This window comes from Taudactylus pleione, unplaced genomic scaffold (genome assembly GCF_031769625.1).
Source record: "Taudactylus pleione unplaced genomic scaffold, aTauple2 ptg000199l, whole genome shotgun sequence".
NCBI lineage: Eukaryota > Metazoa > Chordata > Amphibia > Anura > Myobatrachidae > Taudactylus > Taudactylus pleione.
Genome location: NW_028284601.1, coordinates 11,474,103 through 11,498,079, shown reverse-complemented (window position 1 = coordinate 11,498,079; position 23,977 = coordinate 11,474,103). Strand labels below are relative to the sequence as shown.

At 40.4% G+C, this 23,977-nt stretch overlaps 1 protein-coding gene across 1 annotated transcript in view; it reads left to right on the top strand.

Annotated features, from left to right (window-relative positions):
- Positions 1–459: 459 nt before the first annotated feature.
- Positions 460–23,977, top strand: part of LOC148518795 (cytochrome P450 2H2-like) — a 36,577-nt gene continuing 13,059 nt past the window's right edge. The window contains exons 1-4 of the mRNA XM_088477132.1: positions 460–746; positions 9,442–9,604; positions 14,919–15,068; positions 20,347–20,507. Coding sequence (XP_088333258.1) covers positions 567–746; positions 9,442–9,604; positions 14,919–15,068; positions 20,347–20,507 — 654 coding nt within the window. The 5' untranslated portion in view covers positions 460–566. The remainder of the gene's footprint in view (positions 747–9,441; positions 9,605–14,918; positions 15,069–20,346; positions 20,508–23,977) is intronic.

Below are 23,977 nucleotides of genomic sequence, written 5' to 3'. Positions count from 1 at the left end.
ATTATTTCATTTATGATACTGAGAAGAACATGCAGCGCTAGTAACATTCCATTATAGTACTATTTCTATTGTGACCATGGTGTGGGCTGGGGAGGGGGGTTTCCAGGCAGACGGAAACCCCCCCTGCGTTTGCCTATGCATAGCAAACAACTTAACCATTGCTTTTAGTTCCTAAACTATGCTAGAAAGATTACAGAATGTTATTATTACTAATTGCACCTATTTCTGGGCATACTTTGTTTAAAAGTTGTCCCCAAATATGTTGTAGCTGCTGAAAGAGAAACTTCAAATTCTAAACAAACCAAAGGAAAGAACAAAACTAGTTTAGTTTTTCTTCTAGCTCAAAAGTCTAAAACAGTTTTCCCTCTTGGTAAAAGAGGGCCCCTCCCTCGGTGTTACATAACACTGATTTCATCAGTGCCGTGAACTATTCTTGGAATACAAGAACTCAGTATAGTGCCAACACAATAGGAAAACTGTCTCTCACGCTGCTCACTCTGTGCATACTTACACAAGCTAGGACACAGAGCAGACACAGATGCCTCGGTGAACCTGTGCTTCTCAGTATGGCACTGGGTATAGGGCTGACACTTCTTGTGACTACTGGAGTAACACTACTGATTTATCTAATTACATGGTGGAAAAAGATCAGACAGAAAAACCTGCCCCCTGGACCTATGCCGTTGCCCCTAGTGGGGAATATGCTGCAGGTCAACCCAACAGAATTGCATAAAGATCTGGTTAAGGTAAGAGGGAAACTGATCTGTAACAAGAGTTACTACACTGTACATGGTGATTAGATTTATTTAGTAGTGCATAATCTATAATATAAGACTGTTTCTGCAAAAGAGATTCAAAGGAAAGAGAAATGGTACATTCAAGTAAGGAGCAGAAAACTAAGATCAAAAAGTAACTTTTATTAATTTTATTAAAATATATGTAATTACCTATTATATGCAAAACAAGGCAAAATGAAAAAAGAAAATATAAATATTTAATTAATAATTAAAACTACTGTACTGTATAGCTACTAAAGTGAATAGAAATATAGTTACTGTATGTGTAGTTTATTAAGGTTTCTGGGCAACTCATGCAGAATTAGTTACTTTGCACACACAGAAATAATTTTATGGGGGGTACTCAGAAATTTTCCAACACTGGGATAGCTGAAAGATTAAAATCTGAGCTGTGGCCCCACGCACACACATCCTGCTTAGTAGATATAGTTCTGTACTGTTGTCAGTTTATGTTATTCCAGATTTAGGGGTGTATTTACTAAGCAGTGTTTGGAGACAAAGTGAAATTGGATAAGGTACCAGCCAATCAGCTCCTAACTTCCATGTCACAGGCTGTGTTTGAAAAATTACAGTTGGGAGCTGATTGGCTGGTACCTTATCTCCTTTCACTTTGTCTCCTAACATAGCTTAGCAAAAAGATCCCTTAGAGTTCACGAATAACTGTTAACAAGCATAGGTTGGTGCTTCTATTGTTGCAAAAAGATACAGGAAAAAACAAGGCCCAAATTCCTAAGTAAATTGTTCCTTCTCTCTATGGGGGAGATGTATCAAGCATTGGAGAGAGATAAAGTGGAAAATGATAAAGTGAAGTTGCCCAAATAAATCAGCTCCTGTCATTTATGTAGCACAGTCTATGAAATGACAGAAGCGGATTGGTTGCTTTGGGAACTACAGTGCTCCACTTTATCTCTCTCCAAGGCTGGACACATCTCCCCTTATGTCAGTACATACAGCTGTCTGTAATCTCCAGATAAATTACTTACAATCAATGCAAATGATGGGGAGGATGCTAATGAGTTTAGGAGGACAATTGTTCAGTGACTGTATGCACTAGAGATGTGTGGTTCGGTTTCCACAGCAACAGTACACACATGAACTAAGGGGCTCAGAGTGAAATTGAGCCGGTGCTCAATTCTTCCCACCATGTTCAGATCTCAAAACAAGGCAAACTGTCATCTTCCTGGCGTCAGATCTCACATGTTTTGGATTGCATATTAAAGTCCCTTTCTCGTGATCGGGTGCTACAGTATATCACACTGGAGTCCGGATGAAGAGGTGTGCGTATAGAAGCACTTTGTAAAAAAAAAAAAAACAATGATGAGCACTGTTAAGGCAGGGGCACTGTGTATAGTGAGCAGGCTGCAGAACTCTGTTAGGCAGGAAAAAAACCTGGAGTGGAATGTAGCACTGTGTTGTTTGTTTGTTTGTCTGTTACTAAAAAAAGGCCTACTGGGGCATTTTTTTTTCAAAAAAAAAAAATTAGTAGCACTGTGTTAAAAGGGCACTGTAGAGGCACTGTGTGATGCTACAGCAGTGTGAGGCATGACAAATGCCATAGGAGTGGGACTGCAGCACGGTGTTACTTAAAAAAGCCTATTGGGACACTTTTTATATCATTACTATTAGGATGCCACCCTTATACTATTAGTGCTGTAAAGAAGTTTGTTGTGTGTTCAGGCACTATTAAAACATTTTAATATAAAACTTGTGTTAAAATAAATAATGTAATTATTAGGGTGCACCTCAGTTTATACTAGGGGCACAGTGAGGTGGTTTGTTGTGTGTTTAGGGCCTCCAGGCACTGTTAAAATATTTTACAATAAAACATGTGTTCAAAAATGTAGCATCATTAGGGGGCCACCCGGAGAGGTACTGTGAGTTGATATGGATCAGTCGATAATAGAGCTGGAGCACCAACCCAGTAAAAGTGCTGTGGCTGCTACCAACAGTCATGATAGTACTTCAACATCTACTAAAGGTAGTCCAGGTGAAATAAAGTTTAAGAAAAGGCACCTGAAATAACAATTTACAATGTTAAAGAAAACATAACCTCTATTAAGAAAGGGAAAATTTACTGCCAAAAAATGTAATATAGGCAACATTACATACACCACATGCAGTGGCAAGGAAATGCTCAGGCCATGGCTTTGCTTTGCAAGTTGTGGTCTTGTTACCAATGTTTCATGCACTGGAATGCCTATTGCAGAATCAGGTGCCAAACTCACTCTACTCTGTTTAACCGTTAAAACAGGCATATCAGTTCACCAAATGAAAACTAAGGCTGAAGAACAAGCTGTATGTTCAAAAACTTTACATATCAGTGAGGAAAGTCTAAGTGTGTTCATGAGTGCTATTTGTGAGTCTGAAATTTCTAGAACTGTACTCTTAGACAAGCCTCCTTCCACTATTTTCATACCCTCTGCAAATGTGGGGAGCAGCTGAAAAAGTAAAGATGGTGACTTTGAAATTGAGGATGCAATGGGATGAGGGGAATATTTGTGTATCTGACATTAATGAGGATGTTGTTTGTGTTAAAGTAAGTCAGCCACCATTGGCAGCAGTTCTTGCCTTTGATAAATAGGCCACTGTCGTGCTTGTGCAAAAGACCAAAAAATCCACCTCTTGTGTGTGGAATTATTTCTACCCAAATCCTGACATTTGTGAAGCCATCTATAATGTTTATAAAGCCAAAGTAAGTAAAGGAATGGGCATTAACCATCTAGGAGCCTCCACCCTGTTATGTAATTTGCAGCAAATTCTTGCAAAGTTTATGGAAAAATCTAAAAAATCCTGTAAAAACAGTTCAGCATCAGCCAGCTTCCAGATCTCAGCTAGATCAAAGCACATGTAATCTCTACTGCCAACACCTTCTGTTACAATTCATGGAAGGATAATGGAAGCTAGCCCGTATTTCGGGATTAGCAAGACCCAGTACTGAGGCATTGTGTCTAATGTGCTGGCAGTATTCAACAGAGACCCCCACAAGGAGGTTTGTTCTCAGCTGCATCCAACACGCAGCTCCCGGCCCTCAGACTTGGTTCCTAATAAAGGTGCTGGTGTATTCTGGAATGGAGCAGCATATGATGAAGGCATACAGCATAGTCAACAAGCCAGCTGAGAACCAAACAGACAAGACAGTCCCAAGGATCAGACATAAACAGGTCACAGAGAATTGCCAAAGTCAAAAATGGAATATCAAGCGATGTGCCAGGGGAGAGATGGAATCAGGTCACGAACATTGCCAAGGTCATAAGTGAGCAGTAACGATCAATAGGAATGATGGAGTATGGTTGAAAGCCTATAATCTTGGACTGGATTATGGTCAGGAACCCCTTTATATAGATTGGATACTCAAAATTTGCACCAAATGCAATGTCACATTTTTGCTTTTTTAAATTTTACGCAGGACGGCTGGCGCATCCCTGTAGACGGAGGAAGAGGAGAGCCAAGCTGTCAGCAGTGGGTGCCCTCACGCCCGCTGCCCACCAATGGCCAGGTCCCCAGCAGTAATGGACCCTGAATGTAACAGCCAGTATGTAACAATGAGTACATTTACAGTAACTCAGGTGCATAAGTTCAAAAAGCTGCCTTAGTCTTGTCTGGTTATACACCCTTTAACACAAAATACACTGTACATAGAAAAATGACCATACATGGGGCACTAAATTGTTATACACAGTAATTCAATGTTAACAAAACAAAAATCATGAAGAAATGACATACACTTCCCTTAAAAATGTGTTTCTCTTGTTGACATGACATGTATGGTAATTTTTCTATATACAAAGTAGCAGCCAGTGTCTGGAACACTGTGACACCTTAATCATCAATCTCCTCATTAATGATTGGAGGTGATCCACCTGCATCCAATTTACAAAAGCTAACTGACTCCTCCCTTATCCAGGAATCCACATAATAATCTTTGCGTGCTAGGACTGCTACTGCTGGGGGTGATTATACATCTCAGAAGGGGACCAAGAAGACCAGTTTCAAACAACAATGGACTGTGAGTCAGTCCATTGTAAGAAAAGGCAAGTATGAAAGCAGCCATCCAATTGCACAGCGGATAACTGAAACCATGATGGCTATACTAGCATTATATCTGCGTACAATTTACATCCTCAATGTATGTAATTTTTAAAAAGTTAATTGAGGTCCTGTGTCCCTGCTACTAAATTCCAACTCGATTTCATTTTACAAGAACAGCAATTCCTCACCTGTCCCAGGACGTTAAAAAATAAATAGGTATAGGCCTAGAAATTAAGATTTGTAACATTTCTGAACACACCGTTTATTCTTCTGTCATTCTGCAATTTTTCAGCACTGATTTTGCCATTTTAATTTTTTTACACATCTTCATGTGAGGCAGAAGAAGATGCCTGACTGCAGTTTCAGAACTACCCATCACAAATAAAGGACAAGGCCTGAGCCTTTCCTTTCCACTGCAGTGTATGGCATGTTGGCAATTTTACGTTTTTTTGCAAGAAACTTTCCATTTATTAGAGGTGATGTTTTTCTCAGCAATGTAAAATATTATGTTTATTTCAGATGCCCAGATATGCTCTTTAGCACTAACTTTACTAGATGACAGTGAAGGACTAGTATTGTCTTGACTAATGGCAGCAGCTGCAGCATTAGTACTTGGTTGTTGCTCCTGCTCTTCCATTGACTGATTGTAAGGTAGTGATAGGTTGCATCCCCATACTGTGACATCTTGGTAATGCCCAGCACTGTATCAGTTGCAATATGACATTGTAAATCAGTATACCACCTAGGCTGCTCATTGCTAGTCAACATAGATTATTGGAGGTCAAATGGGGCATGATAGTGGGTGCCCGATAGATGGGACAATCCATTTCTGAAGTTGTGCAGACATTCAACATTCCTCGATCTATGTTATCACTTGTGTACCAGAAATACATAATGGAAGGCATGATCACCCATTGTAAACAGTGCAGTGGCTGACCAAGGGTTCTTAATTATCATGATCAGCGGTGTCTGGCCAGAATTGTCTGTGGTAACAGAAAAGTAACATTGGCTCAAATCACATCCACATTCAATGCAGGAGATACGCAACACAAATCTAGCAGGTCAGTGCAGCGTTCTTTAATTCCCTTGAAAAGCAGAGTGCATCTGTTAACACTATCACACAGGCACTTCACATGGATTTGTGACATTGCTTATTGGGCCCTGGACAAATGGCAACAAGTGGCATGGTCCATTGAGTAATGGTTCCAGTTGTTTCAGGTTGATGGTAGGGTTCAATTGTGGCACAGGCCCCATGATGCCACAGTCCCCAGTTGTCAACAAGGCACTATGCTGGCTATTGGTGGGTCCATAATGGTGTGAGGTGTGTTCAAATGGCATGGGTTGGTTCTGCTGGTCCACCTGAACATATTGCATTGCTTGATGACCATTTGCAGCCTTTAATGGACTTCAAGTACCCCCACAGTTATGGAAAATTTTAGCTGAATAGTGCACAGTGTCAACAGTCCCAAGTTGTCCATTAACTGTAACTTCTCTCTCCACTTATGACAATCGACACATCATCTATGTTTCTATAATATGCTAAGAGGTTTTTTGCAATTTCTTGGTTTGAATACAAGAAGTCTTGTTCAATCATAAACATTTATGATTTGGCACATGATGTGGCCACATTGGACCCCATCGCTCATCCAGATGTCTGTAAATAGTATCCTCCATCATAGCAAAAATAATTATGGGCAAGAACTAAAACAAGAAGATTCATAAACAGATCTAAATCTGGTCTAAAGTCAAAAGTAGGGGAGGATTAATGGTATTAAGATAAAGCAAGCTGCAGCCTTTTCCAAAAGAGATCTATCCCTGAAGATCTAAAGTATGTAGTGTATATAAGGATAATTGAAAAAGTGGAGCTGCTTGCCGTGTCACATCTGTATGAACCGTGAGGCAAAATGAAATATTAATACTTATCCATATAGTCGAACTGTCTCCTTCTTTTCCTTCCTTCTGACAACTGGAACCGTTGCGGCTCAGCCTCAGCGGCCTGTTACATCGGGTCACCACTGCACACCGACACCCACACAGCACGCAGACCACGGCCCTGTACCCGGGGAGACAAGCGGTACCTGCTGTATGCACATCACTGACACAGCCGGGCCTGTCACACATCAGGGTCACACTCTACTCCTCCTCTTCCTGGTAACGGTCACCATGGACAAAGCAGTAATCTTAAACGTTCGAGAGAAAAGGAGAATTACAGAGGAGGCAAAAAGTTCAACTATACGAATAAGTATTAATATTTAATTTAGCCTCACAGTTCATACAGATGTAACACGGCAAGCAGCGCCACTTTTTCAATTATAATTATATACAGATCTAAATCTGGATCCAAATAGTGAAGATTGTTAGCAATGAGTATTTGCACGGCAGCTAAGCCTGATTCATGGGGTATACCGAACACAGTAAGCAGTTAGCTGGAACAGTTTGTAGATAACGTAAATTTATCAAAAGACTTTTGGTGTCCTTTAAATACATTGGTCTAGTTTGAACACACACACATTATACTGTGTATTTATATATATATATATATATATATATATATATATATATATATATAAATATATATATAAAATATTGAAAGAAATGGGCACTCCAAGGATCACTATTTAGATTAGGATGCCAGGATACAAAAATATAAATGCAGAAAAAAATGGCACTCCTAAGTAGATGCAAACACAAGAGTGTTCATTGAAAATCCATACAATGTACAGCGTATATCACTGTGTGCACACAGCTGCCCGAAATGTTGCTGTACGCTGGAAGGCATTATTACCCACTGTGAACGGTGCAATGGCCGACCAAGGGCTCTTAATGATCATGTCCAGCAGTGTCTGGCCAGAGTGTGCTTGAGAAAGGGCACACAGCTGCCCGAAACGTCGCTGTAAGCTGTACATTGTGTGGATTTTTGATAAACACTCTGGTGTTTGAATTTACTTAGGGGTGCAATTTTTTCTACACATACTGTGTATATATGTATATACAGGTTTAGTCTCCCATATCCAAAATGCTTGGGACCAGGGGTATTTTGGATATCGGATTATTCCGTAGTTTGGAATATTTGCATACTATAATGAAGTATCTTGGGTATGGGACCCAAATTAAACACAGAATGCATTTATGTGTTATATACACCTTATACACACAGCATGCAGGTAATTTTATACAAAAATTTTCAATAATTTTGAACATCAAAAAAAGTTTGTGTACATACATGAAATTCATTTATGTTTCATATACACCTTATACACAAAACCTGAAGGTTATTGTATACTGTATTTTAATGATTTTGTGCTTTAAAAAAAATTTGTGTACATTGAACCATCAGAAAGCAAAGGTTTCACTTTCTCAGTCATACTAAAAATATTCCGTAATTCGGAATATTCCGTATTTCAGAATATTTGGATATGGGAGACTCAACCTGTATATAAATATATATATATATATATATATATATATATATATATACAGTACATATATATATATATATATATATATATATAACGTCTTCAATAAGTAAAGTATAACTACAGTTGTAAGATTGCTTCCAGTGTAATACATGTGTTCAAATTCACATATATAAAACATTTCTAAGAACATAGGAGCTGCCACATACCTTTTTGTAACATAAGCATAAAGTGCAAAAATGTTATACATAAGTGGAATATATTCTCTGCAATATGCTCCACATATGGTATGCAAATTGTTCACAAGTATATGTTACATGTATATGACACGGTACTGCACAACACATAATGTCATCATCTCCTCTAATGAGACATACTGTTACTGTATCCCCAATCAGTTCTCAAAGCATTGTCCTTTGGCACATGAATAGAACCAGCCATTTTCCATTTTTTCTATTTACGAATTGCTCCAATTTCAGAAACAACAAGTTTAGCTACACTACTCAAAAAAAATATCTACGACTTACTCTATACTCTTGTAACACTGTGGGCTAGGGCAGCTTCACACAAATACCACATCGTATTCACCAAGACAGAAGACTAGATTATGACCACTTCGATTAAGCTAGTCAACTGAAACTTTTATTTAGTTACTTTATCTGTTCATATATTTAATGGAGGAAGGATTATGTTTTTTGTTTTATGTTTTGTGGTTTAAATTGGCTGCATGTGAATAGTGGGAATGCTACAGTAACTGTATTAATAATGGCACAACCACAAACACACATGAAAATACTTAGACATATAAAAGACTGATAAAAACAAATTGTAGTGTATTGTGGATTATGTAATATTTAATGTCTAATACATGTTTTACTATTATATATTATTATAAGCATTATAATTGAAGATCAATTGTTAATCAAAATATATTATATCTTAAATGAAGTCATATCTTCATTTTATCTATGATTATTTCTTCGCAGTAGTCTATGTATATATATAAAAAATGGAAACCACATCTTGTTTAAGTTGTTATTCATTATAAAAGTTCATTAACATATTTGCTCCACTATTATATAATTATAACCCCATCAACATTAAATCAAAGATAGGTAAGTACTTTTCATATATACAGTATATATAGCATAATAATATGGCAAACATCCTTCAAATTCCATGTGTTGTGTTCTCTGCAGCTTAGTGAGAAGTATGGTCCTGTATACCTGTTTCATGTAGCTAATCTTCAAGGAGTCATGTTAGTTGGATATGAGACTGTAAAAGAGGCCCTGGTTGATTATGGAGACACATTCAATGACAGAGGGGAGCTTGAAGTGATCATTCAGTTGTTTAAAGGTTATGGTAAGTATGAAAATTTGGATTACATACTGTATCTCTGTTTAATCTCTGTAATGTAATATAGGGCCTCATTTGCCCCCATTTACTAACGAGTTTTATCACCAAAGCGAATGATAAATTTCACTGTGTATGATTAATGGTGCTCCAGCCAATCAGCTCCCAACTGTCATTTTTCTAACAGATGACAGTTGGTAGCTGATTGGCTGGAGCACCATTTATCATGTACAGTGAAATTTATCACTCGTTTTAGTGATAAAACTCGTTAATAAATGAGGCCCTTAGTAACGAGTTTTATCACCAAACCGAGTAATAAATGTCAATGTGTATGATAAATGGTGCTCCAGCCAATCAGCTCCCAACTGTCAACTGTTAGAAAAATTACAGTTGGGAGCTGATTGGCTGGAGCACCATTTATCATACACATTGAAATTTATCACTCGTTTTGGTGATAGAACTCGTTACTAAATGGGGGCCATAATCTGACATCTGAGATTTCAGTGAAAAAAAGTCCTACACAGACTATTTTAATTCAAGATCAACTGACACTATAATATGATACTGATAAACCTAATGTTAACCAATTCTGTGATGTATGCTCTAACAAAACACTAATTATATGCTATCAATTCTAGTAACATGAATTTTGTAAAGGGATAGTTAAAGGTTGTAGTTTATTTTCTCCTTTATATCCTACTACTATCATATTCTATTTTTATCATTTAATTAAATATAATAATTAATAACTCATTATAAACCATTTAATAACCTACTCACAAATCCTTAGCCAGGAAATATACAGTACCTTTACATCATGAGAGAGAGAGAGAGAAATTTGGTGTGTGGGTGCTATGGGGTATGTGAGAGATTGAGGATTGCATGGTATATGGATTACAGTGCTGTACATAACTAATATATATCAAGGGGAATAAACACCATATATAGGGCAGACGAGAGCCGCGCCGGGACCAGATGCCAGGGGGCGTAGCCTAATCGTGGGAGACATGGCCACGCCCCCTTATAAAAAAATTAAAATAAAAAATGTTTGCAGCACCGCTGCACGCTTGGGTGGTGGTCACTGTGTGTCCCTCAGCCCGGCGCACAGCCAAGTGATCACTCCCCCCATAGGCATAGGATACTGCTCCAGTTGCTGCTTTAGCAGCCACGAGCAGTCCCCCAGTGCAGCCCAGTACACAGCAGTGTGTGCTGGGCTGCTGTGACATAAGAGGGAGGGTGAGCGGTGCTGGACCCGGGCCCCTGCAGCATGCCCGGGCCTGGGTAATTAGTACCCGCCCCCCTCTCGGCACCCCTGACCATATAAGGGATGATAGATATCTACCATGTTTTGAGTTCCTCTGGCCTCCATCTTGTTCTGCCTCCTATACTCACCATACCTCCCTCTTCATTACTGCAATTTATATTTATACCCGGAATCTTATCTACCTGGTCTTTTCTCAAGGGATGCTTCATAGTGACATAACCTGCGTGCAATCTCTTTGTTCTGTACATAAAGGTTTGCATATGTCACTTCTTTCAATGGAATACCGTATTCCATTTTATTGAGAAACAACCTTGTTAAATAACCAAATTAGTATTCAATCCACTGTAACTTAGATTAATAATTTAGGTCAGGACTTCATGATAAAAGCCTTCACTTCTTTGTATTTTAAATTGCAATGAGCACTTGACAAATGCCTTAGCATTAGGGATGAGCGGTTCGTATTCTGTGGAATCTGAACCGCTCTGAGTAGCGGGGATCCGAGTCCATCCAAGCCGCTGCTCGGGTTTTCCTGCCTGACTCGGATCCCACTTCGAGGCTGAACGTCATCCTCCCAACGTCAGATTCTTGTGAGACTTGGTTCTATATATGGAACCAGGACTGGGACTCGGCGCCATTTGTTAGTCAGCACGCACGCTGTGCACAGCTCTGCAAAGTCGGCTGTGTCAAAAGACTCCAGAGACTCCATTGACTGTTCTGTTAAGTGACTGTAGAGTAGGGGGAAGACTGCACGCTGATGTATGCTGTGCTACTCTGCTAATTAAAGTGGCTGTAGTAGCCTGTGTCCAGACTCCATTGGCTATGCTGATGTATGCTGCCCATCTGCTCCAGTGTTAAAAAAAAAAATATATATATATATTTTTTTTTAAAGTATAAAAAAAGGAAGAAAAAAAATTAATATAAGTTAATTTTTTTGTGCTGTACCCCACTGTGTACTGTTACTGTATACAAGCACCATGGCTCCTTGGGCAGTAGCCATCTGTGTGTATAAGCACCGTGACTCCTTGGGCAGTAGCCATCTGTGTGTATAAGCACCGTGACTCCTTGGGCAGTAGCCCTCTGTGCATATAAGCACCATTACTCGTTGGGCAGTAGCCATCTGTGTATACAAGCACCGAGACTCCTTGGGCAGTAGCCCTCTGCGTATACAAGCACTGTGACTCCTTATGCCATAGCCCACTGTGTATAAAAGCACTGTGACTCCTTGGGCAGAAGCCCTCTGTGTATAAAAACACTGTGACTCCTTAGGCCATAGCCCACTGTGTATAAAAGCACTGTGACTCCTTAGGCCATAGCCCACTGTGTATAAAAGTACTGTGACTCTGCTGGCCGAACCCCACTACCCAAGGACAATTCCATCTTGCACTACCTTTCACTTCTGTCACTGCTGTGTGGCAATATTTCATAAATGTGCTTTAAACTGTGGTGTCTGTGCCGCTGCTCTGTCGCTTAGTAACCAGCCAGCTCACTGCAGCCTTTGGCCAATAATGATGAAAACAATATTGCAAGCTGTGAGGTGGTCTAAATTTACTGTAAATGACTGGAAATTAATGTTATTGAGGTTAATAATACTCTAGGAACAAAAAAAAAATTATGTGATTTTAGCTTTTTTATCAATTTTTGTAAAAAATCCAAATCAAGTCACGGCAGGTTTGGAAAATCCAAATCCAAATCCAGATGACGAATCAGATCCAAATCCAAATCCAGCAAAAATTGGTCAGCACACATCCCTACTTAGCATATTTGAGCTTCTACAAATAACTTGATTAAAGTGAACATCCAAAATTGATTTATTGTCTGATCAAAGGAAAACAAGTTCTTATTAACATATAATAACTATTCTCACTTGAGTTCCTAATCTCAATATCTAGTCTAAGCAAAGACAACCTGTTTCTCCAAAGTTTTACTACCGATCGCAATTGCGATTGCAATAGCTATTACGCACAAAGTTCAAATGTGATAGTATGCTAAATCATCGTGATGGCTATGCCAACGCAGCAGTACACAAGGACGCCCACTTTACCTTACACACATCCATAATGTTTAGCAAGACTCTGAAACTATCGGTACAATCGAGTGCCATCGCAGCCTCACACACACTTGCACAAGCTCTGACCTTACTCAGGAATTGCTAACTTCAGCGCACGCTATGAGGCCTCAGGGTGCATAGTGCACAGTATGATGCATACGCTGTACTCCACAATCTGCTGCAAGTGTATGGGCGGATAACAGACTGTCCGTACACACTTCCAGATGGACAGATATATCTGCAGATATATCTGTCATTTGCTGTACGACATCGTTCACAGACATATTGCTGGTACACACTGGCATATGGGTACCCGATATATTGGCTGATCACTTGATCGACCAATATATCGGTCAGTGTGTACCCAGACTGCCAGTCAAACACAAATATACATCTATATACATACAAACTGGCCTACTAAATATCTGTTAATTTAACTTGCCCAATGAATTAACTTGCGTGGCCAATTTATACAACTATGAATGTTGGTATCTAGTTGTCAGTCTATATGTGCCAATTATCTAAAAATGGTGAATTATAAAATATTCTCTTACATGCTTTCTAATACGGCTTTTAGACCGAAACTCCGGGTCTGACCTGGAGGTTGGAACAGGGTTCCAATCTGCATCAGGTACGGAATTTCCCTGGCATCGACGCCGGACTTTCCCGAGCTGGTGCCGTTCACACCGGAGCTGGGTCTGTAGAGACCCATGTTTTCCGGCGTTGAAGTGGATGCTTGGAGATGACGTCATCTCCTAACTCCACTGAAGCCGGCCAATCGGCAGGCATGTGGCATGATACAGGTTATCTTGACCCTGATCGCGCTGTTTACACAGTAGGGTTTCATGGGTTATTCACGTGTTAAACCCTGCTAGTTACCTGGGTTGGATTGCCGAGTCACTCGACCCTGTGATCCAACCCTTTCCCCTTTTACACCAGAGAGCTGCCCGGGTTAACCCTGCAATAATCCTGGTTTTAGCTCTGGTGTAAAAGGGGCATAATATAAATAAAGTTGCTTTAACAGATCTAATTGTCTAATGGAGAATCCAATCAGCCTTTGTCAGCTAAGTTTGAAAAGATACTAATTTGGTGTTAATTCAAAAAGGAGGAGTGAATGTTTCTGAAAGACATTGGCAGGTAGTAAACCTGCCATCAACTTGATCTTTTACACATTTTAGCCCATATCAATTGTTTATTATCAGAAATTACCTAGATTTATCACAAGCAATTAAATAGTTATTTAACAATTTATTCTTGAAATTATTGGTAACACATTATTTTCTGTAAAAACATACAGAATATAACAGAAAACGATATTAGGGGCTGGTACTTATCAAAGCCTGGAGAGAGATAAAATTGTGAGAGATAAAATACCAACCAATCAGCTTCTAAATTACATTTTACAGGCTGTGTTTGAAAAATAACAGGAGCTGATTGATTGGTACTTTATTTCTCACAATTTTCTCTTTTTCCAAGCTTTAATAAATACCCTTTCAACAAAATGTTTTAATACCGTTACCTGACAATCTCTCACCACCACAGGTATAACATTTATAAGCAATTCTGAAAAATGATGTAAAAAACATGAAATGAGAACATATTGTCTATCCAGTAAGACTATATTACGGTTCTTTTTCACAAACTTGGACACATTGATCACTTTGTACTTCTCTATTTTAACAAAGTTAAAATCATTTTGTTAAAATAATTATTAAATTAGGAAAATATAAAATTACGTCTGTTTTTTCAATTTTGCATAAGGTTCCTTAGAAGCCTAATGCAATGTGCTGCTATGTGCATTATTTTGGGTACTATATTATATATTATTACAATATCCCTTATTTTGGCTCTCACCTCTGTGGGGAGCAGGAACAAACCTGTAACATCACATGGGCTGTCATAGTGCGAGACAATTACAGGTTCTCACACTGAATTAAATCTTTTCCTTTAACTTCATACTGGACAATTTTGGAATCATGGGAAGTCAGAACTCTTTCTCTGCCATGTTCTAGGGATCATTATGAGCAATGGAGAGAGGTGGAAAACAATGCGACGATTCTCTCTTGCGACCCTGAGAGATTTTGGAATGGGGAGGAGGAGTGTTGAGGAGAGGATCCAGGAGGAAGCCCGGTTTCTTTGTGAAAGACTAATGCAAAACCAAGGTGGGTACAAACTTACTTCTTGCTAAATATTGTATTATTATCAGTATATAGCTAAAACTGCATTAGACTAAATCCTATCTTGATCATATTTATAATTGACAGTGAAGCAAATAGTATTTTCTCATGTGTAAATAACAGATGGGGTGTGTGACAGCAGGAAGGGGAATTTGGTAGATGTAGTGCCTGGCAGGAGTCAGGGACAGTGCAATGGAATGGGTATGAAGTCCCGGTGGCTGCATGACTGCCGGTTGATATCCTGACGCCGTCAGCATAAAGGGAGAAGATTCAAGCATGGCAGATAAGTAGCCTATCCCTACCCCTCTCCCCCCTAACCATAACCCTCCCTTAGTGGTGCCTAACCCTAACCTCACCCTCTAGTGCCTAACCCTAACCTCCCCTCAGGGGTGCCTAACCCCCCCTTAACTCACCCTAAACCTTACCCTCCCGGGGGAGTGCCTAAACCTTACCTACCCCCCCGGGGTGCCTCACGCTAACCCTAACCATTGGAATGCCTAACGCTAACCTCCCCAAAACCTTAACCCAACCCTGCTATGGTCCCTAAACCTAATCATCCAACCCCATGGCTAACGCTAAGGGCGCCCTGGACCTTGTTTGGTCCGGCATCCTTCGGCATTCCGGTGTCAGGATTAAGATAGGCGTCGGTATTTCAATGCCTATTTTAACTCCCTTGTCAGGATTCGGATGTCGGCATTGAGTCTCATAACTACATCCCTAGTGCAATATGTGTGGTGTCTGACACTAGGAAGTGAGAATGTAGCAGATGGGGTGACAAACAGAAGAGAGTGGAGTGTAACAGATGGATTGCCTGGCAACAGGGTGGGAATGTATAGTAGATTGGATATAGAAAAGGAAAAAAGGGAAAGAATCTGTATATGGCGCACTATAATTTAAAATATAACTCTTATTGTATCCTATCTAAAATTGGTACAAATGAAAATAGCAAAGTATATGTGACAAAAAATTAAATAAATAAAAAAAGTACAAATATGTGTGAAATTGTGTAATAAAATACACTGTGTGCCTATTCTTGGTCTTCTTATTCTAAATACAGACCTATGTTCCTCACTTTAATTTGTGTGAGGCAAGGTGTTTGTCAACCATAAATTATGTGTGGGTTGATGATAATCGTGTTCACTATACACACTTGTGTTCAAAAATTAGAAACAAGAGTATCATTAAGCACAGGGAACCTCAGGCCCGGTGGCCGTATAAGGCCCGCGGAATCATTTGGTCCGGCCCTTGGAGATTTTTTCTGCTAGCCTCATCTGGTTAGCAGGGTGCCTAGAATGGTACCCTGCAGCCAGAGTCTATGGAACAGTGCCACTTGGAGCGTCCTTAGGAAGCTTGAGATGGTCACACTGCTGCCCTTACAGGTCTCTGGAGCATCCTCAGGATGCTCCAGGCATTGCTGTATTCACCGGCAATTGTGGCTCTGCCCCCATGTGAGATCACGCGGAGGGGGCGTGGCCTGCACCTGGCCTGGGAATAATGTTATATATATCAAAATGGCCCTCGGCAGAAAAAAAGGTTCCCCACCCCTGATTTAGCACATGGTATTTTGTAGCAGTTGAAACTATCCCTATTCTCTTTCTGCAAACAGCCCACTAATTATACATGAGGATTTAACCTCTTATCTGCCTAGATACATCCCTGTATATTATACAAAGGAGTGCAGATGTGTTCTCAATAATATATAACTGGTCACTTAAATTTTTTATATACCATTACTTCTGTTTACTGGCCTGTTTCCTCTTAATCTCCCACTGTGAACTGCTAGGTATTTCCGACTTTGCCTTTATATTATACTGACATTCGCATGGCTTATCTCCTTCAATTTCTGATACTGCAGAGTTCTACAGCGTGTCTGAACACCCATTGCACGTGTGCTAACTATAGCTTTTGAATAAGATAGCGTGCAATTTCTGGCTATTTAAGCCACTACACTACTGTAGCTGCTGATAACTGGAATATGAATATTGTAAATTGATGAAGTATAATTAAGCTGAATAATATTCACTACCCACTTGTTAGATTTAACTCCGTATGGGACAAGGTGCGGCTCCGGGCATTCTCAGCTACTACACGGCACTGCTGACACAACAGGTTATTTATAAATAAGGGAAGATAAGTCCTTATCTCCCGGAATTGGGATTTATAACCTATGTCAGACATGCTGTAGAACTCTGCAGTATCTGAAATTGAAGGAGATAAGGTATTATTTATTTATTTATTACCAGTTATTTATATAGCGCACACATATTCTGCAGTGCTTTTACAGAGAATATCTTACCATTCACATCTGTCCCTGCCCCAGTGGAGCTTACAATCTATATTCCCAACCACATGCACACAAACATACACACTATGGTCAATTTTGTGGGGAGCCAATTAACCTACCAGTATATTTTTGGAGTGTGGGAGGAAACCGGAGTACCTGGAGAAAACCCACACAAGCACAGGGAGAATATACAAACTCCACACAGTTAGGGCCGTAGTGGGAATCATACCCATGACCTCAGTGCTGTGAGGCAGTAACGCTAACCATTACACCGTCTGTGCTGCCCTAATGTCAGTATAATATAAAGGCAAATATAGAGCAAAGGCAGCCGTAGAATCTGAGGGTTTTAAAGTGAATGTCACTCAGAGCAGTTCTAAATATAAATGCAACATTTATTAACAAAATAGACATATGAAAAAACAATGTTAAATATAACAGCTTATGATAGTGGATTGCAACAATGTAAAATCAAATGAACATGCAGTGATGCTTCAATAATCAATTAATCCTGGAGTCCAAACCCCTAAACAAGTGAAGGCTATAATAGTGTTCCTTAGCAGGAATGGATTTCCATATGGGGTGTATTAAAGATGGTGCACACACTAAGTCAATAGAATTCCAAATGAGCACGTTTTGCGTGAATAATCCACAGCGCTAGGTAATACCACGGATGGCTGGCTACGGTGTTCAACCCAATCTTTGGGGAAGTTTTGGTTGAACACCGGAGCCAGCCACACGTGGATGCGGTTTGCTGTACCGCTATTGCCGTATTGCCCCTCAACAGCAAACGGGACGGTATCATCATTTGTGCAGGTAAAATCGGGACAGCCCCCAAAAAATGTAACATTTTGGGGTTAAAAATAAATAGAAAAAACACTTCTAAAATAGCTAAATTTAATCCACATTTTTTTGCCTCTTCCTGTTTCGCCGAGTCTTGTTTCCATGGAAATTGAATACGGGGATAATCGGGCATGCATGCGATACTTTTCTGCCTGGAAAACAGACGATGGAGGCAAAAAGTCCAGCAGGCAAAAAGTCTGGACTTTTCGCCTCAAATTGAATACTGGCCCATGTCTGATTAGACCTTGAATACTTATGTAAAAATGTATAACAAATACTGGCTGTTTTCAACATCCAACACCTTGTTTAGTCACTATTCAAATTATAAACATTTGGCCTGATTCACTATAGATCGATATTATGATCGCAGCTGTGATTACACAAGAAGATCTGCTGTGAAAATATGCTGATTGCAAAGCTGCCACACAGTCAGCATAGAGATGCCCACTGCCGCCCACTACTGCTATCTCACATACGTAACCTTGCAGACCTGCGTAACATTGGCCTCTCACACAGAATTACAGCAGATTTGAGTTCTCAAGCTGCGTATGCCGTCACAGTTTCTTATTATGCACGCCCAAGTAAAGGCATTCTCACGGACTGGCACGCCTGCGTTTTTTGACCACTCCCCTACCATCCCCAAATGCTGACCTCATGTCACTCACTCTGCGATGGCTTTGTATGAGCTGCATAATCGCAGTACTGTGGCTGCGCACTGCGATGCATGGGCAGTATGCAATAATCAGCCGTCTACATACGCTATTGCAATAGTGATCCAAACTGAATCAGGCCCATTGTGTCAGTGCAATCTGCATTTATATTCAAGTAACCTTAATTTGAGGGATAACAAGGTACAAACAAGATTTGCACATAGGGTGGATCCCCTGCACTAGAAACATCTTTTCATTTACATTATAATGACTTACATAAATATGTACTACAGTATAACAAAAGTTTACCTGGCAAGTTTCTTATTGTAGAATTATAGCATAAAACCACCAAAGCGTTTCTTTCATCTGTCGTATACAGAGTATGGAGACAACGTTCATGCATGGGTCGAAAGACTTAACCAGCAAATTATAGCATGTTCCTTCAAACTTGCTGTGACATCACTGGTCATGCTCTGTGTTTTACTCCAAAGTTCTGTATAGAGTAATTCTAATAACCAGAGAAATCGGGCCCATGAAATGTTAGCCTTCTGTATGATGTCTTCATGTAATTTCTCAGTGATGAATGATAGATACACCAGATTAGGGGGCCTATTAATCATTACTAAACAATTGATGGAGGTAATTAGGTTTAGAACTCGCATGGAGTTCTACCTAATTACCAGAGGAATTCATCATTCCTCCTCTCCAAAAGTTTCTATTCCAAAAAGCTGTCATTTTTGCAAAGACAGCTTTTCTGGAAATAGATACTTTCCCCTATCTACACTACCTTACCGCAGCTGTAATCAGTGCTGCGCAGGCACCGTTACATCCGTAATAGTAGCGCATGCGCAGCACTGCCTACAGCTGCGGTAATTGTGTGTCCCCCAACCCCTCTTCCCCCCCCCGTCCCCCACCTACCTGGCTGCTACAGCTGCATTCAGCTCTGACGCTGTGTTCTCCCGGCAGAACAACACAGTAAAGTTTAAAAAAAAAAAAAAAGAAATTTCAAAACTTTACTGTGTTCTTCCGGGAGAACACAGTGTCAAAGCTGCAGCCGGAGTCAGAGGAGGGACCAGAGTGACAGAAGGAGCCGGAGGAGGAACTGCCCAGCTGACAGCAGGTAAGTGTAACCCGCTATACGCCACCTCAGAGTGCCATATAGTAACACCATCAAATTCTGCAAATACATGATTTTCGGAATTTGATGAATAGCCTAATTTCCATATCACCATACTAATGTACTAATGTATGGGGTGTGGAAATTAACGCAGGCGGACTTAGCCAGGAGATATCACTGATATCTCCTGTGTTAAGTGTCTTCATGAATACTAAAATAACGGTAATTATGGAAAATATCCTTAAAACGTTAATTTAGTGTTGATGAATAGGCCCCATGGTTATATACGTTTAGGCTCATCCATTTTAGGTAAACTTCTCTAGACTGATCAGATGTACAGTATATATTTATACGTTATATCTTCAATTACAGATACCCCATTTGACCCAACATACCTGCTGGGATTGGCTGTTTCTAATGTTATTTGCTCTATAGTGTTTGGTGAGAGATTTGACTATGAAGACATTAAGTTCATGAACCTCTTATCTTATCTTAGAGAAATGTTCAAGGGACTGAATTCTCTCTCTGGCCAGGTACTTTTATTTTATAAAAAATTAATACTTAGCATTTGCAGTATGAATTACTATGACATTTAAAGAAGTAATCAGCTTTTTGACACTGTTTTTTCAGACACTGGGCCCGATTCAAGGTGAACGCAGTGTCGATTTTGTGTCACAAGCAGACATTGTTTCCAGTCTGCTCATATGTTATGTTGGCTACATACATAACGATGTGTACCCAGCACGTTATCATCCACAGGGGGTCCTTGCTTTGGTGCCAGTATCGGCCTGTGCGTACACACTTTCCGATGCCGGCAGCAATGGAACGACAGTGGGGCCATGCTGCATTTGGCTGTCGCTTTGGAGGGCGCATAATTAGTGACATATCAAGTACACACTGACCGATGTGGAAGATATGTCATCCGATCCGCCGGACTGAATGACATATCGTCTAGTGTGTATCCGGCTTTAGAGGCAGACTGCGCTTGTGCCACAATGGTTTTGCAATGGCGTTCATAGTGTGGAGTGATTGACAGACAGTGACCTTTTGGTGAAAGTAACAGAATGGTGACTAAATTACTGGAGATTTAACAGTGCAGGTGAAATATGGTACCAGGTACAAGGTATGGAGTAGCTCAACACAATGGGCCTGATTCAGAGGTGCTGCGATCCCATAATATCTCCATTGCATGGAGTGTCATCAAGAGGCTCTGGGCAGTTACAACAGGGTACCTACCTGTAATATCCAATAGACGCTCCAGGCAGCAGGGCTGTCAAGAGCCTCGTGGAGCCTGAGTGAAGGGGGCATGGCTATGCCCCCTCTAGAAAAAAGAAAGGAAAAAAATAATATTGTGCCCTGGGGAGGGGGGCACTGTGAGCCCCTCAGCCCAGCGCATATCCAGGAGTGGAGGCAATCAGGATGATCGCTCCCCCCCACAGGCAGGAGACTGCTGCTGCTCAGCAGCATCAAGCAATTTCCCTTTGTAGCCCAGCACACAGCAGCGTGTGCTTGGCTGCTCAGCTAACAGGGAGGAGGGAAGGGCGGCGTCAGACCCTGTGCCCCCAGTTGGCCCCTCCAGCAAGCCCAGGTAATTAGTACCCGCTTCCCCCCCTCTCGGCGCCCCTGACAGGCAGCACTGTCACAGCAGAAGCAGGGGCCTTAGTGTAGCGATGGTATTTCCCACAAAGCCCTGAATTATGTGTGGCCATAACAGTCGCACCCTCCTAATTAAAGCCCTGCATTATGTGTGGCCATAACAGTCGCACCCTCCTAATTAAAGCCCTGCATTATGTGTGGCCATAACAGTCGCACACTCCTAATTAAAGCCCTGCATTATGTGTGGCCATAACAGTCGCACCCTCCTAATTAAAGCCCTGCATTATGTGTGGCCATAACAGTCGCACACTCCTAATTAAAGCCCTGCATTATGTGTGGCCATAACAGTCGCACCCTCCTAATTAAAGCCCTGCATTATGTGTGGCCATAACAGTCGCACCCTTCTAATTAAAGCCCTGCATTATGTGTGGCCATAACAGTCGCACACTCCTAATTAAAGCCCTGCATTATGTGTGGCCATAACAGTCGCACACTCCTAATTAAAGCCCTGCATTATGTGTGGCCATAACAGTCGCACCCTCCTAATTAAAGCCCTGCATTATGTGTGGCCATAACAGTCGCACACTCCTAATTACAGCCCTGCATTATGTGTGGCCATAACAGTCGCACACTCCTAATTACAGCCCTGCATTTCTTAACCACCTGCTGTAGCTGATATCAACTCCAAGTTTGATTAGTTATATTTGAAGGGACTTTGAAACATGTTACAAACAAGAGTTGGAGTTAAAAATTAATGCAGCAGGGCAGCTTTGTTGAGAATATGCTCAGTTCTCCAGGCTAGCTGAGGATCCATCTTAGGATATATATTGTAAATGAGATCTGAAAGGTTTTGTGTGGGGCAGCACATGGTTGCATGGGGGAAAGGTAATGCACAGCAATTTTGACAGTTTAAAGTGGCAAAAAAGTCTGGTTTTGCCTTTGAAAGTAAACTCCACTTTTAGGGCAAAAATCAATTTTGAAAAGTTGCTCTCATTACATTTCAGCCAATATTCAATCAGAGGTGAAAAGTCAGAAAGGTTTTGTCTTTCCTACTTTCCGCCTGCATTGCCGGTTCGTGTCCCTGCTTTTCGCCTTATTCAGTTCCAAAATAGGCGAAAACAGGAATCGGCGAATGCAGAACAGGCGGAAAGTACTTAAAGAAATGGGGAATCAGTGTGTATCCCAGGAAAAGTTGCACTAACATAGGGAATCACTGTAGATGTGCACTAATAGCCCTAATAAAAGTGTTTGGGGGTACTTAAGTTGTTTAAATTGCTTCTTATTAGTGTCTTTGCAAAAGTGGTGAAGAATGGCATAAAGCAGTATTGTTAGGTGAAAATAAGAGGTCCTGTCACATTTGTGCTAGCATATTTTTATGTTTTTAAAGTGAACTTTTAAAAAACGTGAAAAACCCACCTGCTGCATGCACCTGCAATCCCCAAAACACCTGACCCATCCTTACAGACCCCCAAGAACTCTATTTCGCTGTTTTTTTTGCTTGTCCCCCCACTTTTTACTTTTTCGCCACCCAAAATGAAAGTACTTTTTTGTGATGTTATGTTTTCTTTTGTTTTGTTTTTTTGCACATTTGTCCTTTGGGGGCTGTCCCAAGGGTTCTGGGTTGTTCCCAATGTTTGCACCCAAAAATAAAGATTTTGCACTTCTATTCACCTGCTATTCTGTGAAGATACTCTTTTGCCTAATACCGTACATTGCATTGAGTTTCTGCTTAGGCAAAAACTCCCTGGAATTGAATACGGCGAAAAGCAGCAATTGCCAAAACCTTTTCGCCGATTACGGCTTTTCACCTCTAATAGTCCTGTACATCTGTCTTCCTTTCATATCTAAAGAAGAATAGTCCCCATGTGTAATAAAGCTTATTAAGTGCCGCAAAAAAAATTTAATATGCTGCCAAGTGAATTCATTTGAGCTAATACTAATACTTTGAAGAAACTAATTGAATTTATAGTTTATAACAAAGACATCTAGGACCCTATAAACACTTTTATACTTTACAGCTGTAAAATACAATAGGTGCATATTTACAGCCACAAAATTGCCATTTTAGGTATTACAGTAAATGACACACCTATATCTGTGTGCGAATGAATCTGGGTGCGAAGTAAAACAGAACTTGATATGGAAAAAAAGCTGTGACTGTTAAATCATGGCACTTCGTATACAGATTCAGGCATTTCCACACACAGATATACAAATATCAAATTAATCAGTGCAGTCCCATGAAGCTGTTTTTCGTATCTGTTTGCACCTAAGATGCATTTTCGGCCAAAAAAGATGCTCGGCACAAGATGAATCACTTGGGATCTAACGCACTGAGAGGGGCGGTTTGGCATGATTGCAGCAAAAGTGGATGAAGACACAAGTGTATCTTTACACCAGACCTCCA